We start from the raw sequence: 15,270 nt of genomic DNA, 5'->3' as shown, positions 1-15,270 counted from the left end.
CAGGGGCCGTCAGTCGGACGCGTAAGGGAGCCTACCCTCTGCCCGATTGGACTCGCCGGTCTGGTAAGTAGTGCCTGATAGTATTAGGCAGCCATGACCGAGTCCGGGCAGGGGGCTTCTCCCATGGATGAACTTTGCAGACATCTGGCGGGTCTAACCCAGGCAGTGAAGAGCCTACAAGAGGGATACTCAAGCCTGGAAGAGCGTGTACAGGCCTTATCCGCACCTTCCGGCCCGCAGGGGTCCGCAGCTGCAACCTCAGCACCCTCCGTGGTCATGTTACCTCCAGAGCCAAAGGTACCAGTACCAGAAAGATTCCTTGGAGACCAAAGTAGGTATCGTGCCTTCCAGAATGCCTGTAATCTCTACTTTGCCCTTCAGCCACGCACGTTCTCCCTAGAAGCCACTAAGGTGGGCTTCGTTATCTCCTTACTATCTGGCGAACCACAAACATGGGCCCACCGACTTTTGGAGCAGAAGTCAGTTGTCTTGGAGAGCTTGGATGCCTTCTTCGATGCTATGTCTCAACTATACGAAGATCCCCAGCTTACCGCCACCGCGGAAGCTACCTTACATGCCCTTCGTCAAGGCCGTCGAGCGGCAGAAGATTATGCCGTCGAGTTCAGACGCTGGAGCTCTGACACAGCGTGGAATGACGCTGCTTTGCGCCATCAGTTCAGGATGGGGTTGTCAGATCCTCTCAAGGATGAGTTGGCACGGGTAGGGGTACCTCAGACCCTGGAAGAGCTCATCAACCTGTCCATCCAAATAGACCGTAGGTTGAGAGAACGACGTACCGAAAGAACCACCAGTACCTTTCGTCCCACCTGGATGCTCCCACAAGTACCCTGTCCTCCCAGCAGATCTCCCGCTCCCTCACCAGCCTCGGCCAGTGATGCACCAAAACCTATGCAGCTTGGTCTACTCCGTCCCTCTTTGACCCCAGAAGAGAAATTACGCAGACGGGCACACAACCTTTGCCTCTACTGCGGGGAACCCGGGCACTACGCCAGCAGTTGCCCCAACAAGACGCGTAAGTGTCGCTCTGCTGATCGTACCTGTGCTACTATTGTACCCACTGTTGGCACACACCTAACTATTTCTGTCACTTTACAGCTTCCCGGAAAGGCTATCCAAGTCCCAGCCATCATTGACTCTGGAGCCTGCAGCTGTTTTATCGACCGGACCTTCGCTTCCCAACATGACATTCCTCTCCAACCCAAAACTCAAAGCCTGGCTGTTCATCTTGCAGATGGCTCTGCTCTCCGCTCTGGTCCGGTCACTCAAGAAACCGTTCCCTTAGAAGCTATCATGAGCCATCGACACCGGGAATATCTCTGTTTGGACGCCATCTCTTCACCCCTTTTTCCAGTCATTCTAGGAATACCATGGCTACAGGTTCACAACCCTCAAATCAACTGGGCTTCTGGTAATGTTGAGTTTCTCTCAGGATATTGTCTACAACATTGTCTGCAAGGGGTCGGCCGTGAGGTTACCCAACTTCTCTGTTTACATCCTGATGTTGATCTACTTCAAGCTATTCCTGAGCCTTACCAAGATTTCGCGGATGTGTTTAGCAAAAAGGGTGCAGAATTACTACCTCCTCACAGGCCCTACGACTGCCCTATTAAACTACTTCCAGGAACCGAGGTACCTTTTGGCCGGATCTTCCCATTGACTGAGCAGGAGCTGGGCACCCTGAAGCAGTATCTAGACGAAAACCTGAAGAAAAAATTTATCCGCCCGTCCACCTCCCCGGCCGGTGCTGGCTTATTTTTTGTAGAGAAGAAAGACCATTCTCTGCGGCCATGTATCGATTACCGCGAATTGAACAAGATAACTATTAAGAATCGTTACCCGCTTCCCCTGGTACCTGAGTTATTCCAAAGGCTGAGCACTGCCAGAATTTTCACTAAATTGGATCTTCGGGGTGCATACAATCTAATTCGCATCCGAGAGGGTGACGAGTGGAAGACCGCCTTTCGCACTCGTTTCGGGCACTTCGAGTACCTGGTCATGCCCTTCGGTCTCTGTAATGCCCCAGCTACGTTCCAGCACTTTGTGAACGACATCTTTAAAGAAATCCTGGACCTCTACGTCATTGTCTACCTGGACGACATACTCATCTTCTCCTCTTCTTTGGCTGATCACCGCAGGCACGTCAGGAATGTTCTTGCTCGGCTCAGGCAACATGGCCTATACGCTAAACTTGACAAGTGTGAGTTCGAACTTCAAAGTATCCAGTTTTTGGGACTCATTATTTCTGTAGAAGGTATCAAGATGGATCCACAAAAAGTGTCGGCCATCCTGGACTGGCCTGCTCCTACAGACAAAAAAGGGGTCCAACGTTTCGTAGGATTTTCTAACTTTTACAGGAAATTCATTAAAGACTTTTCTAAAATCATTTCGCCAATAACGGAACTTACAAAACAGGGAGCACGATTCTGTTGGACGTCCAGAGCACAAGCGGCTTTCGAGAAATTAAAGGGACTGTTCACTTCTGCCTCTATCCTTAAACACCCTGACCCTGCGCTACCGTTTGTGCTGGAAGTTGATGCTTCGGAGATCGCGGTGGGGGCAGTACTTTCTCAACGGCAGGGCCCCAAAGCCCTTTTGTTCCCAGTAGCATTCTTTTCCCGTAAACTCTCGTTGTCTGAAAGGAATTATGATGTGGGAGACCGGGAACTTTTGGTCATCAAGGCGGCTCTGGAGGAATGGCGCTATCTGCTGGAGGGTGCTGTACATCCTGTTCTCATCTATACCGATCACAAGAACTTGGAATACCTAAGGTCAGCCAAGCGACTTAAACCACGACAGGCTAGATGGGCACTTTTTTTTTCCCGCTTCTCCTTTCACATCACGTACAGACCCGGATCCAAGAATGGAAAACCTGATGCTTTATCTCGAATGTTTCATGATTCCAAGGAAATTGCTCCTCCAGATACTATCCTGCCAGTGGGAAATTTTTTTACTCCTCCAGGGAGATTTAATTTCCAGAATTAAACAAGCCTCCTCAGAAATTCCTCAACCTACTGGGACCAGTTTAAGTGATGGGTTGCTCTGGCACGAAGGCAAGATTTTTGTACCTGAAAAACTTCGAGTGCTGGTATTGGAATTGTGCCACGACCACAAGCTGGCAGGTCACTTCGGAGCCCGGAAAACGACGGAATTGGTGCAACGCACCTTTTGGTGGCCACGATTATTGGAGGACTGTAAAAAGTATGTGGGTTCCTGCCACACTTGTGCCCGGAATAAATGCAACCGCTCAAGGGCCTGGGGTTTGTTGAGACCCTTACCGATTCCTGACAGGCCTTGGAGAATGTTATCAATGGACTTCATCGTGGAGCTACCTCCTTCTGAAGGTTTCTCGACCATCTTTGTGGTGATCGATAGACTATCCAAGATGGCACACTTCCTCCCCATGAAGGGTACACCCACAGCCATAGAAACGGCGAAGATATTTGTCAAAGAAATAGTGAGACTACATGGGGTACCCGCGAATATTGTATCGGACCGGGGTGTCCAATTCACCTCCCGGTTCTGGAGGGCACTGTGTGGTGCTCTGGAAATTGAATTGGCATTTTCTTCGGCCTACCACCTTCAGACAAACGGCCAGACAGAAAGAACTAACCAGACGCTGGAGCAATACCTCCGTTGCTTTTCTGTGTTTACGCAAGATGACTGGGTGTCCCTGTTACCAGTCGCTGAATTCTCTTACAACAACTCCCTACACTCAGCCATCAACCAGACTCCTTTCTTTGCCAATTATGGATTCAACCCTTCCTTCCTTCCCAGTTCTATCCCGGAATGTACCCTACCTGCGGTAACTGAAACAATGGAGTTCTTCTCTAAAAACTGTAAGATCTTGCAGGAGACCATGGCCCAGTCCCAGGCTTCCTTCAAGAGGATGTTTGACAAGAAAAGACGAGGAGAACTTGTCCTTGAACCTGGCAACCAAGTGTGGCTCTCCACAAGTAACTTAAAGTTGGCTTGTCCCTCCAGGAAGTTGGGACCTAAGTTCATGGGTCCGTTTCGGGTGAAAAGAAAAGTGAATGATGTCGCATTTGAGCTTAGTCTGCCGGAGTCCCTTAGAATTCACCCGGTCTTTCATGTGTCGTTATTGAAACCAGTTATCCCTGATTCCTTTCCTGACCGTAAGGCCAAGCCACCGGAGTCTGCTTTGGTCAACAATGAGGAGGAATTCGAAATCGAGGCAATCCTGGATTGTAGAAAGAGGCAGAATCAGCTCCAGTACCTCATTAAATGGAAGGGGTATGGACCCGAGGATAATTCTTGGGAACCCGAAAGTAATCTCCATGCTAACGAATTGTTACAAGCTTTCAAGGACTCCCATGCACCCAGGTTGGCCCAGCTGGGCATCCGGAGGCTGCCCTTGAGGGGGGGGCACTGTCAGAGGGCGTACCTCGGCAGGCAGGGCGCTCGCGGTGGTGTGCGGCAGGGCGCGTCGGCGCGCGTTGGCGCGCGCGTTCCTGTGGACCCCGCCGTGCGTGTCCCTCACGGTGCTGGTGTGCGTGTCCAGGGTCATCCTGCTGTGCGCGCCGGTGTGCGGGGGCACGCGGGGGCGCGCGCGCGGGCGTTGGCGGGTGCGCGTGCCTGTGTGTGCCGGGGCGCGCGCGTGCACGTCGTTTGGCGCCAAAAGCTGCATTTAAGCCGGCGTGCCCCTGTGACCAGTGCTGCCTAATCAACAGCTAGTCGCTCTAGTGCCTGACCTTGTACCTTGTCTGTTCCTGATTACCTACTGACCCGGCCTTGTCCCCCGATCTCTCTCTGAACTCTGCCTGTACCTGACTTTTGCTTGTTTGACCATCCGCTTGCCTGCTCCACTGTACCTTTGCCGTCTGCCTGTTACCGAACCCGGCCTGTCTCCTGACCATCCGTCTGCCTGCTCCCTTGGATCCAAGCTGCCTGTCTGTTGTCTGCCCAGCCTGCTTTCCAAACAAACCTGCTCAGTCTTGTGCCTGTGCTCCAGCCAGCTTCAGCCTTCCCATCTGTTAACCCTGCAGTATCTGGACAGTGAATACAGGCTCTCATACCACTCCGTACTTTCGTGCCTTCTGTTTACTCTACCAGGGGCCGTCAGTCGGACGCGTAAGGGAGCCTACCCTCTGCCCGATTGGACTCGCCGGTCTGGTAAGTAGTGCCTGATACTATGTCTGGATAATTAAAATCCCCCATTATGATAACACTTCCCATCCTTGCTGCTAATCCAATTTGTGATAGGAGATCCGTCTCCACTTCCTCCCTCAGGTTAGGGGGCCTATAGCATACTCCCAGTAATATTTTCCCCTTAGCTTCATCCCTTTGGAGCTCTACCCATAAGGATTCCACCTACTCTCTAGCTCCCTCAGTGATGTCATCTCTCACATTCGCTTGTACATTATTCTTGATATATAGGCATACCCCTCCCCCTTTTTTACCCTATCCTTTGCGGTATAGGGTATACCCTTGAATGTTTGCCAGCCAATCATGAGAGCTGTTGAACCAGGTCTCTGAAATTCCGACAAAATCCAAATCCTCCTTGTACAACAGTATCTCTAGTTCACCCATCTTGTCCGCCATGCTCCTGGCATTGGTGAACATGCCACATAGTTTAGACCGGTCGCATATTGTCCTCGTATTGGGTGTTTCAAGATTGCAACTAGGACTTGCTACTATACTCACCTTGTGTTTTTGTGCTTTGGTTAACCTACCACTAATGCCCCCAATACTACCCTCTGGAATATCTTCCGCGCTGGCTATCTCTGTCTCTGGACCCTCCCCCCCATCGCCTAGTTTAAAAACCCTGTTCTTTAGCAAGAACTTGTTTGGATGCGGTAAACAAGAGTGTCAGTGTAATTTGGGTGTTCGTGCAAGCGTGAAATTTCAGGTTAAGTAAGGCCTCTTTTGGAGACTCTGGGAAACCTTTGCCCCAAAAGTATATATGCCGCTTGGTATATGCAAGTCCAATAAGATCTAATCTTAGGGCATTCCCACTAGATATGAAGAAGGGTGCTAGGGGTTTGACAGCCACGAAACATGAGCTGTAGCTATCCAGAGTGAATTTCACCAAGGGTCCTTTCTTAAATTATTTTTATGATATATTATTTTGCTTGAGCTAGGTTTCTGTACATTAGACTGTTTAGTTTATATACCACAGACAACAAAAAAAAACAAAACAACATATATAAGTGAAAAAATGGTTGGTAAAGAGGTTACGTTTACCAAGAAATGTTCTTGAATGGTAGGGAATGCATCCATAAGGGCTGGATCTGCAGCAATTGATAGCTGACCACCTGGTGGAGGAATTTTAAAAACATTGTTATATATTAGATTTAATTAAATCTACTTATAAAAAAACCTGTTTCTTTATCAACTAGAAATCAGGCTAGGTGTAATGACTTACAGCAGGAGTAGGCAACCTTTTGAGCACAGTGTGCCGAAAAATGTTTTCAAAGAAATTGAGCGTGCCGATTTTATAACAAAAAAATGTCAACTTCACACTCTTAATCACAAAAAGGATTTATTATAAAGTAAATGCTGTAAACTACTTTAGTAGTGAGAAGTTAACATCCTGCACTCACACGCCTCAGATCAGCCCCAAATTTTGTAACTCCACACCTCAGATGAACTCCAATTCATGCACCTTCCCACCTCAGATCACTGTCCCCCATGCAAATCTGTTTCACCACTGTGCCCCCCTGCTCATCTGCCCCACCACTGTAACCCACTGCACATCCACCCCACCACTGTACCCCCCTGCTCATCTTCCCCACCACTGTAACCCCCTGCACATCTGCCCCACCACTGTACATCTGCCCCACCACTGTAACCCCCTGCACATCGGCCCCACCACTGTACATCTGCCCCACCACTGTACCCCCTTTCTCATCTGCCCCACTACTGTAACCCCCTGTACATCTGCCCCACAACTGCACCATCCTGCTCATCTGCCCAACCACTGTAACCCCCTGCACATCTGCCCCACCACTGTAACTCCCTGCACATCTGCCCCACCAATGTAACTCCCTGCACATCTGCCCCATCACTGTAACCCCCTGCACATCTGCCCCACCACTGTAACACTCTGCACATCTGCCCCACCACTGTAACACCCTGCACATCTGCCCCACCACTGTAACACCCTGCACATCTGCCCCACCACTGTACTACCCTGCACATCTGACCCATCTCTGTACTACCCTGCACATCTGACCCACCTCTGTACCCCCCTGCTCATCTGTCCCACCACTGTAACCCCCTGTACATCTGCCCCAACACTGTACCACCCTGCTCATCTGCCCCACCACTGTAACCCCCTTTCTCATCTGCCCCACGACTGTACCTCCTGCACATCTGTCCCACCTCTGTTCTCCCTGCTCTTTTTCCCCACCACTAACCCCCTGCTCATGTGTTCCACCGATGTGCCTCCTTTCTCCTCTGCACATCTGTCCCACCTCTGTACCCCCTGCTCCTCTGTCCCACCAATGTACCTCCTTTCTCCTCTGCCCCAACACTGAACCCCCTGCTAATCTTTCCCAGCACTGTAACCCCCTTCTCATCTGGCCCAACACTGAACCCCCCTGCTCATATGCCCCATCACTGTACCCCCTTGCTTTTCTGTCTCACCGCTGAACCCCCTTCTCATCCCTCCCACCACTGTACCTCCTGCACATCTGCCTCACCACTGTACCCCCTTGCTCTTCTGCCCCACCACTGTACCTCCCTGCACATCTGCTCCACCGCCGTATCCCCATGCTCTTCTGTGTCACTACTGAATCACCTTCTCATGTGTCCTAACACTGAACCCATCTGCTCATCTGCCCCACCACTGTAACACGCTTTCTCATCTGCCCCACCAATGTACCTCCTGCACATCTGTCTCACCTCTGTACCCCCCTGTTCTTCTGCCCCACCTCTGTTCCCCCTGCTCTCCTGCCCCACCACTGTAACCCCCTGCTCATCTGCCCCACCAATACACCTCCTTTCAGATCTGCCCCACTGCTCTACCCCCCTGCTTTTCTGCCCCAACACTACACCCCCCCCTGCTCATCTGGCACATTACTGTACCCTCCTGCTCATCTTTCCCACCTCTGAACCCCTCCTGCTCATTTTCCCCACTGCTGTACCCTCCTGCTCATCTGCTCCACCGCTGTACCCTCTTCTCATCTATGATATGCATGATATGCAGAGTGGTGAAAGGAATCAGGGATGAGACACATCTACCTGTCCTGGCACACTCATCCTGCTGATCCACCTCTCACATCCAGCCCACATGCTTGTATGTGATGTATGCACGAGACTATAGATATTATTCTCCAGTACATCAAACCTATTCTAGGATCGATTATTTCTTTATTTCCCATGCACTTGTGGAAGATGTGGTGGAGAGTACCATAGAACCAATAATTTTGCCAGATCATGCCCCTATTACCTTGTCTCTCACCACTTCTACACAACCCCCTCAAAACAACCTTCATGAAAGTATTTTACAGGAGGAAGTGTTGAGTATACAACTCCTTGCAGAGCTTTCAACTTTTTTTGAATTACCGGTAAATGATATAGGTGATATTAGATCATTATCAGTTTGGGAAGCTCATAAATGTTACATCAGGGGATCCTTGATTAAACTTGATTCGAAGCGCAAAAAAGAACATCTTGGAAAGTTGAACTCATCAATCCCACGCATACACCATATCAAAATCCAACATAAAAAATCACAAGCGATACAATTAATGACAGAGCTAGCTAATTTGCGAGAACAGGTCAACTCCCTTATGTTATCTAAAGTTAAAATAAAGATGTTGTATAGAAGGCGTTTATACTATGAATATGGAAATAAAGTAGGCAGGCTCCTTGCATGTTCTACCAGATTCCAGCAATGCAGGCTTTAATTCAGGCCATAACGTCCAAAGAGAATAAAAAGGTCACTTATGCCTCGTTTCCACTGAGCGGAACGGTTCGGGTCGGTACAGTTTGGAAGGGTTAGAATGGTCTGGCCTATTCAGGTGAGCGTTTCCACTGCAAGTTGGACAGCCAGGGGCCATACGGGGTTTAGAAAAAATGTCTTTGACGTGAGCATTGACATTTTTTCTATCTGCCAATCAGTGGAATGTATCGTGTGATGCCAGTAGCTCTGCCCTAACAGTACCGTACCATTTTCTATGGCCCCACATCTGAAGCAGGACCATGAATGGTGCAGTATGGTTCGGTTGTATGGGCAGCTTTCATAATGGAAACACTCAAAATAGCGTACCGTACCGAACCAACCCGAACCGATCCGCTCAGTGGAAATGAGGCATAAGTCAACAGAAATAGCAAACTGTTTTAGGGATTTTTATTCAGCTCTGTACAACCTTCCGGATCAAATGCAACATTGCGTGTCTACCGAAAAAGAGGATCTCATAAATAAATATCTAGCAGACTCTTCTCTCCCAAAACTTACTAGTGATGAAATAGTAGTACTTAATAAACCTATATCGGAAGAAGATTTTAACTTGGCACTCCAGAATTTGCCAGTGGGTAAGGCACCAGGATCCGACGGGTTTACTCTACTCTATTATAAAACATTCAGTCAAGTCCTGGTTCCTAAATTTGTACCGGCATTTAACTCAATACTACAAGGCAACCCTATCCCAAAGCATACCTCTCATGCACATATTACTGTATTGTTGAAGCCAGATAAAAATCCCTCGTTCTGTGCCAGCTACAGACCAATCTCCTTAAAGCGGAAGTTCACACAAAAATTGAACCTCCGCTTTTCGGAACCCTCCCCCCCTCCGGTGTCACATTTGGCACCTTTCAGGGGGGAGGGGGGTGCAGATACCTGTCTAAGACAGGTATTTGCACCCACTTCCGGCATAGACTCCCACGGGAGTCTACGCCCCCTCCCGTCCCTACCGCGCTGTCTGCTGGGACACACACAGGTCCCAGAGACAGCGGGGACCAGTTAGGAAGCGCAGTGCGACTCGCGCATGTGCAGTAGGGAACCGGGAAGTGAAGCCGCATCGCTTCACTTCCTGATTCCCTTACAGAAAATGGCAGCAGCAGCACCCGAGGACCGAGGGACGATTCGGTCTCGGGTGCCGACATCGCTGGACCCTGGGACAGGAGAGTGTCCTTTTTTTAAAAGTCAGCAGCTGCAGTATTTGTAGCTGCTGACTTTTAATTTTTTTTTTTTCGCGGGACTCCCTCTTTAACACAGATTTAAAGCTGTTTACAAAAATAATGGCAATAGGAATCTTGCCCTATTTGGAGAGAGTTATACATGCAGACCAGGTAGGTTTTATGCCTGGCAGAGAGGCGAGGGATATACCACCAGAGCTCTCAATATCATCTATTTCTGTAATAACGCCACATTCCTAGCTGTGCTTCTCTCCACAGACGCTGAAAAGGCATTTAACAGGGTAAGTTTGGGATTTTTACGAGGGGTGTCCTTCGACATATAGGGATCGGAAAAAATGCAATGAAGTGGATGGAAGCATTGTATGATTACCCAATGGTTAAGGCCAATGGTGCATTATCTACTAACTTTACATTGGCAAACGGCACTCGCCAGGGATGCCCTTTCTCACCCCTTCTTTTTATACTTACTCTAGAGCCGTTGCTGAGACATATCAGAAGTAACTCAGATATAACAGGTGTACAGGTTGGAAGGACATCTCATAAAATAGCTGCCTTTGCATATGATCTACTTTTTTTTATTATCAATCCGGAAATATCTCTACCTAATCTAGTTAGAGAGCTGGATCGATACTCACAATTATTAAATTATAAAAATATTTATGCAAAATCGGAGGCGATGAATTTACCAATTCCAGAAGCTAGAGTCTCTGCTTTGGAATCTAGCTTCTCGTTTAAATGGGTGATGGAGAGAATTAAGTATTTGGGAATATATCTTACATGATGCAAAACCAATACGATGCGTCATAATTTTCCACAACTGCCATATTTTAAAAATGAACGTAATGCCTCGATTATTGTATTTATTTCAGACTTTGCCGGTGGCAATTCCAGCTAACTTCCTAAGCCAATTAGGTCAGGAGTTTATACAATTCCTATGGGCAGATTGCCCACTAGGGATCAAGGCAGATACACTTACTATACCTAAAAAATGTGAGGGTTTGGGATTTCCAGACCCAGTCCGCTATTACCAAGCAGTACATCTATCCAGAATCTTGGACTGGTGCAACCCACACAGGGACAAAGAGTTGGATATCTATTGAATAATCCATTATGACCGTCCCATTTAAGGCTCGCCCGTCGTTACCATGTAATAAATTCCCCAACCAGGTAAGGGAACATCCTATCGTGGGCACTACCTGTAAAGTAGCGTGCTTAACCAAACCAAGGTTCATAAAACCTTCAGAGATGTCAACTATGACACCAGTAATTGGAAACCCAGATTTTGTACAAGGACTATTTGATGCTAAATTCCATCAATTTATAGAAATGAATAAAATCAAAATGCAAGATTTTAGGGACTCGGGAAGATGGGAGTCTATAGCTGATATTCAGTCAATGCTATTACCACCTTTTCCGATATGGCAGGTAACCCAACTACGACACTATCTTACATCTTTACCATTTGATTGCTTGGGCCTACTGCTTTTGAGCAATTATGCGCAATGGGCCAAATCCTTAGACAAGGCCTTTCTAGGGCAACTGCAGAATTGATAACACCTCCGGAATCGCATATTTCATCCTATATTGCCACATGGGAAAGGGATTTGAACATAACTATCTCTGATAAGCAAAGAGACTTTATTTTTCATTTTATACATAAATCATCTATCTCATCTAGAATGCAAGAATCAGGATATAAGTTATTAACCCGGTGGTATAGATCAGCGGATAAATTACATTGTATGTTTCTAGGGAGAGCAGGGAATTGAATCAAAATCACCTGAGACTTGCTTTGGGTGGAATAACCACCAGGACCCATACTGCAGGGAAATATAGCTGGTGAAATGGTTTGCAACCTAGGCATACACAGCAATGTATCTCAAAGCATCGCTTTAGAGGACACCATTGCTCAAGGTCTAAGGTATGATAAGGATAGGCTCCCCAGGAGTACAGCAGCCACCTGGCTGGAGTATAACTTTAATACCTACTACAAGCAGCTCTTTGTGCCGGTAAGTCATGTTTTACACATTACTAGTATGCAGATCCACACTTATAATTATAGTGGATCTAATTATTACATATTTCCCAGACCAAGGCATAATCATGGGCATCCAACTACTGTCACAGTCACCATGGAGGGAGCAGGATGCTGATCACATCAATTTCTATCAGGTGATTACTGCCCTTTAACAGTGATGTACAGTGACATTGCAGAGGAAAAAGCTGCTCCGAAGTGGCAGATTGGTTTATGCCCATTTGTAAACGGGGGAAATAATAAGGAAAACAGCCAAAATATCTGGTTGCTAAGATACAACATAATAAAAGGACTTCAACATGATATAATTCAAAATGCAATAGGACGCCTCACCAGTTGTGGAATACTTGCTGCGGTATAAGCTGGATATCTTCACATGTTCTTGTAGCAGATCTTTTAAAGAGACAGTTGTCTCATGTTTGGGGATATCGAAGGTGATCCAAGTGTGGACCAGGTCCCCGAACGTGCGGAAGGCAAAGTCAGCATAGTCTACATACATATTATGCTTAGTAGTATGGCGGATGGATAGCCCATCTCCACTATGCAATACTACTAAAGGTTTGATCCCAGCCTCAGCCAGGACATGGAGAAGGCTCCTGTAACACTGCACTTGACTGTCACCCTTGACCATGGAGCTCTCTTCTAAATGTATCTTGTAGTGGGTGACTCCATACTTTTGCAGAACCAAAATCCGCTCTCTCATCTCATGTACATCATTTTCGTGGCAATCAAACACATCAAATGACCTTGCTTCATTGTGTAAGCCCTCGTTGTTACTTCTCAGAGGCCCAGCAATTGTAATCAAGTCTTTAGCAGTTGCAGAACAGTTTCCATGATACAGTGATGAGAGGAGAACTAAAATAAGTCCTCTCCAGGCCAGCGCCATCCTGATCAGAAGGTACAAACATACTGGTATTAGGACACTTATACCTGCTCTGAGACCATAAACTCCTTATTATCTTTCCTACAGATAAGAAAACTGCTGAAAAGCTTTTTATTGATGAAGATTTGCTAATGTATGATATAGGAAATCCATGGAATGTATCTGAACAGAAACAAGTGTTAATTATTAGCTGAAAGGGACAGGATTCAGGGTAGGACATGATACCCTTGGTTTAGCAAAGGGACCCATTGAAAATTAGGAAGCCATATATGGCTGGGTGGTCAGGACAGAGGAGACTGGTTCTGCTTATGGAAAGCACATAATAATCTAATTTAAATGTATTTCTCACATTTGCCTGGTTGGTCTGCTTTATATACAGATATACTGTAAGTATATACTGTATATATATATATATATATATATATATATATATATATTTGTTCTTACATACATAAACACATACACACTATGTAATAGCATGAAACTTTTGGAATAATGCATTTAGCACATTTCAATTACTAGAATAAGGCTTCATGCACACGAGACGCCGGTGCAAACTCTGCTGAACACATGTTTTTAAAAGCTGAAACCGGCGTTTAGAACCGCCCTTTTTGCCGCGTTTAGCCGCGTTTTACCGCGTTTGCTTTAGAAGCGTCTGCAGAGCATAGAATGACATTTTGTGAGTTCCTAGCACTAAGTGGCCCCGAGATACGGGGCCCCAAAATCGGGTCGCAAAATGTCAAGCACTTTTCTGCAGCAGAGAATGACATTTTGTGACCTGATTTTGGGGCCCCATATCTCGGGGCCACTAGGTGCTAGGAACCCCACATTTAGTGTGCTAACAGAGTGGAACTAACACTACAATATATCTAAATTTGGGGTTCCTAGCCCTAAACGGCCCCGAGATATGGGGCCCCAAAATCGGGTCGCAAAATGTCAAGCACTTTTCTGCAGCAGAGAATTACATTTTGTGCCCCGAATTTGGGGCCCCATATCTCAGGGCCACTTAGTGCTAGGGACCCAATATTTGGATATGTTGTAGTGTTAGTTCCACTGTGTTAGCACACCAAATTTGGGTGGGGTGGGGTGGGAAAAAAGGGTGGGTTGAAAGGGCAGAAGACACTACAGTGTGTGTGTGGGGGGGGGGGGTGAGGTGACGGGGGCAGAGGACGCTGATATGAGGGGGTGGGCAGAGGACACTACAGTGAGGGGGTGATGTGAAGGGTGACAGGGGAGAATGCTATGGGGGGGTGATGTGATGTTAAGGAGGGCAGAAGACATTACTGTGGGGTGGGGGCAGAGGACACTGCTGTGGTAGGTGATGTGAAGGGAGGATCATTGCTTTCCTCCATGTTCTTTAGGTAGGTCACAACCTCTGAAAGGTTGCCTAACCCCGCTCTATGGCAACCTTTTTTAAACTCATTAACAAGGAGGGAACCCTTGTAACTTTCAGATCTGAAGGATTCTCTGATAATGAAAACGCTGAGGCTCCATTCGCACTTTCACATAGCGGGAGCAAGTGTTCCCACTTGCGATTTTGTTAAGAGTAGTATGGGAATTTTTTTTTTTCAGAATTATACTTACTTAGGTGGATGCTGCATCGGTCCCCCGCTGGCTCAAAGACTGAGAACCAAGCGATCAAACACTGCCGATCACTTGGTTCTCTGTGCTCCATGAGCAGAGAGCTGGTCACTGTCAGTCCATATAGTCGTGATCTTTCCTGAGCCTGGACCGGCTCTGTGACGTCAGCCGACAGCGGGCTTCAGTCCACTGTCAGCTGAAAATGGGTCACAGGAGTGCAGAACGAACTGCACTCCTGTGATCCACAGGAGAAGTACAGCCAAACAAGCTTTGGCTGTACTTCTCCTTTAAACATCCTCATAGATTAAATACATTTTATTACATCAGTATGGTAAAATGCTCATATGAAATGGTACAACTGAAATCCCCGGGTAAATGTAATTTGCACAAAAAAAAAAGTTACATTTTTGCACATGCAAAGAAGAGAATTCTATTCTTGTTACAATGTATCAATCATCTGTCTGTCCCAAAGCTGCCTGTATGATTAAGGGAAGTAGTGGTGAAAAATAAGATTTTTGTGCTCACCATAAGAGTTAATTTAGGAACAATGGAACTCTTCAGTGTAGGCAATTGAAGGAGACAAGGGGGGGTTGATTTACTAAAACTGTAGAGTGCAAAATCTGGTGTGGTTCTGCATAGAAACCAGTCA

General features: G+C 47.1%; 1 protein-coding gene across 1 annotated transcript in view; it reads right to left on the bottom strand.

Annotated features, from left to right (window-relative positions):
- LOC141147131 (lactase/phlorizin hydrolase-like) overlaps positions 1 to 13,043 on the bottom strand; it is a 72,664-nt gene extending 59,621 nt beyond the window's left edge. The window contains exons 1-2 of the mRNA XM_073634259.1: positions 12,491 to 13,043; positions 6,223 to 6,293 (exon numbers count right to left, since the gene is read on the bottom strand). Of these exons, the coding sequence (XP_073490360.1) occupies positions 6,223 to 6,293; positions 12,491 to 13,043 (624 nt within the window). The remainder of the gene's footprint in view (positions 1 to 6,222; positions 6,294 to 12,490) is intronic.
- Between the last annotated feature and the right edge of the window lie 2,227 nt (positions 13,044 to 15,270).

The sequence above is a fragment of the Aquarana catesbeiana genome, linkage group LG06, assembly GCF_042186555.1.
Source record: "Aquarana catesbeiana isolate 2022-GZ linkage group LG06, ASM4218655v1, whole genome shotgun sequence".
Taxonomy (NCBI): Eukaryota; Metazoa; Chordata; class Amphibia; order Anura; family Ranidae; genus Aquarana; species Aquarana catesbeiana.
Note: the sequence above shows the minus strand (reverse complement) of the source record. Positions and strands in the feature narration are given on the sequence as shown.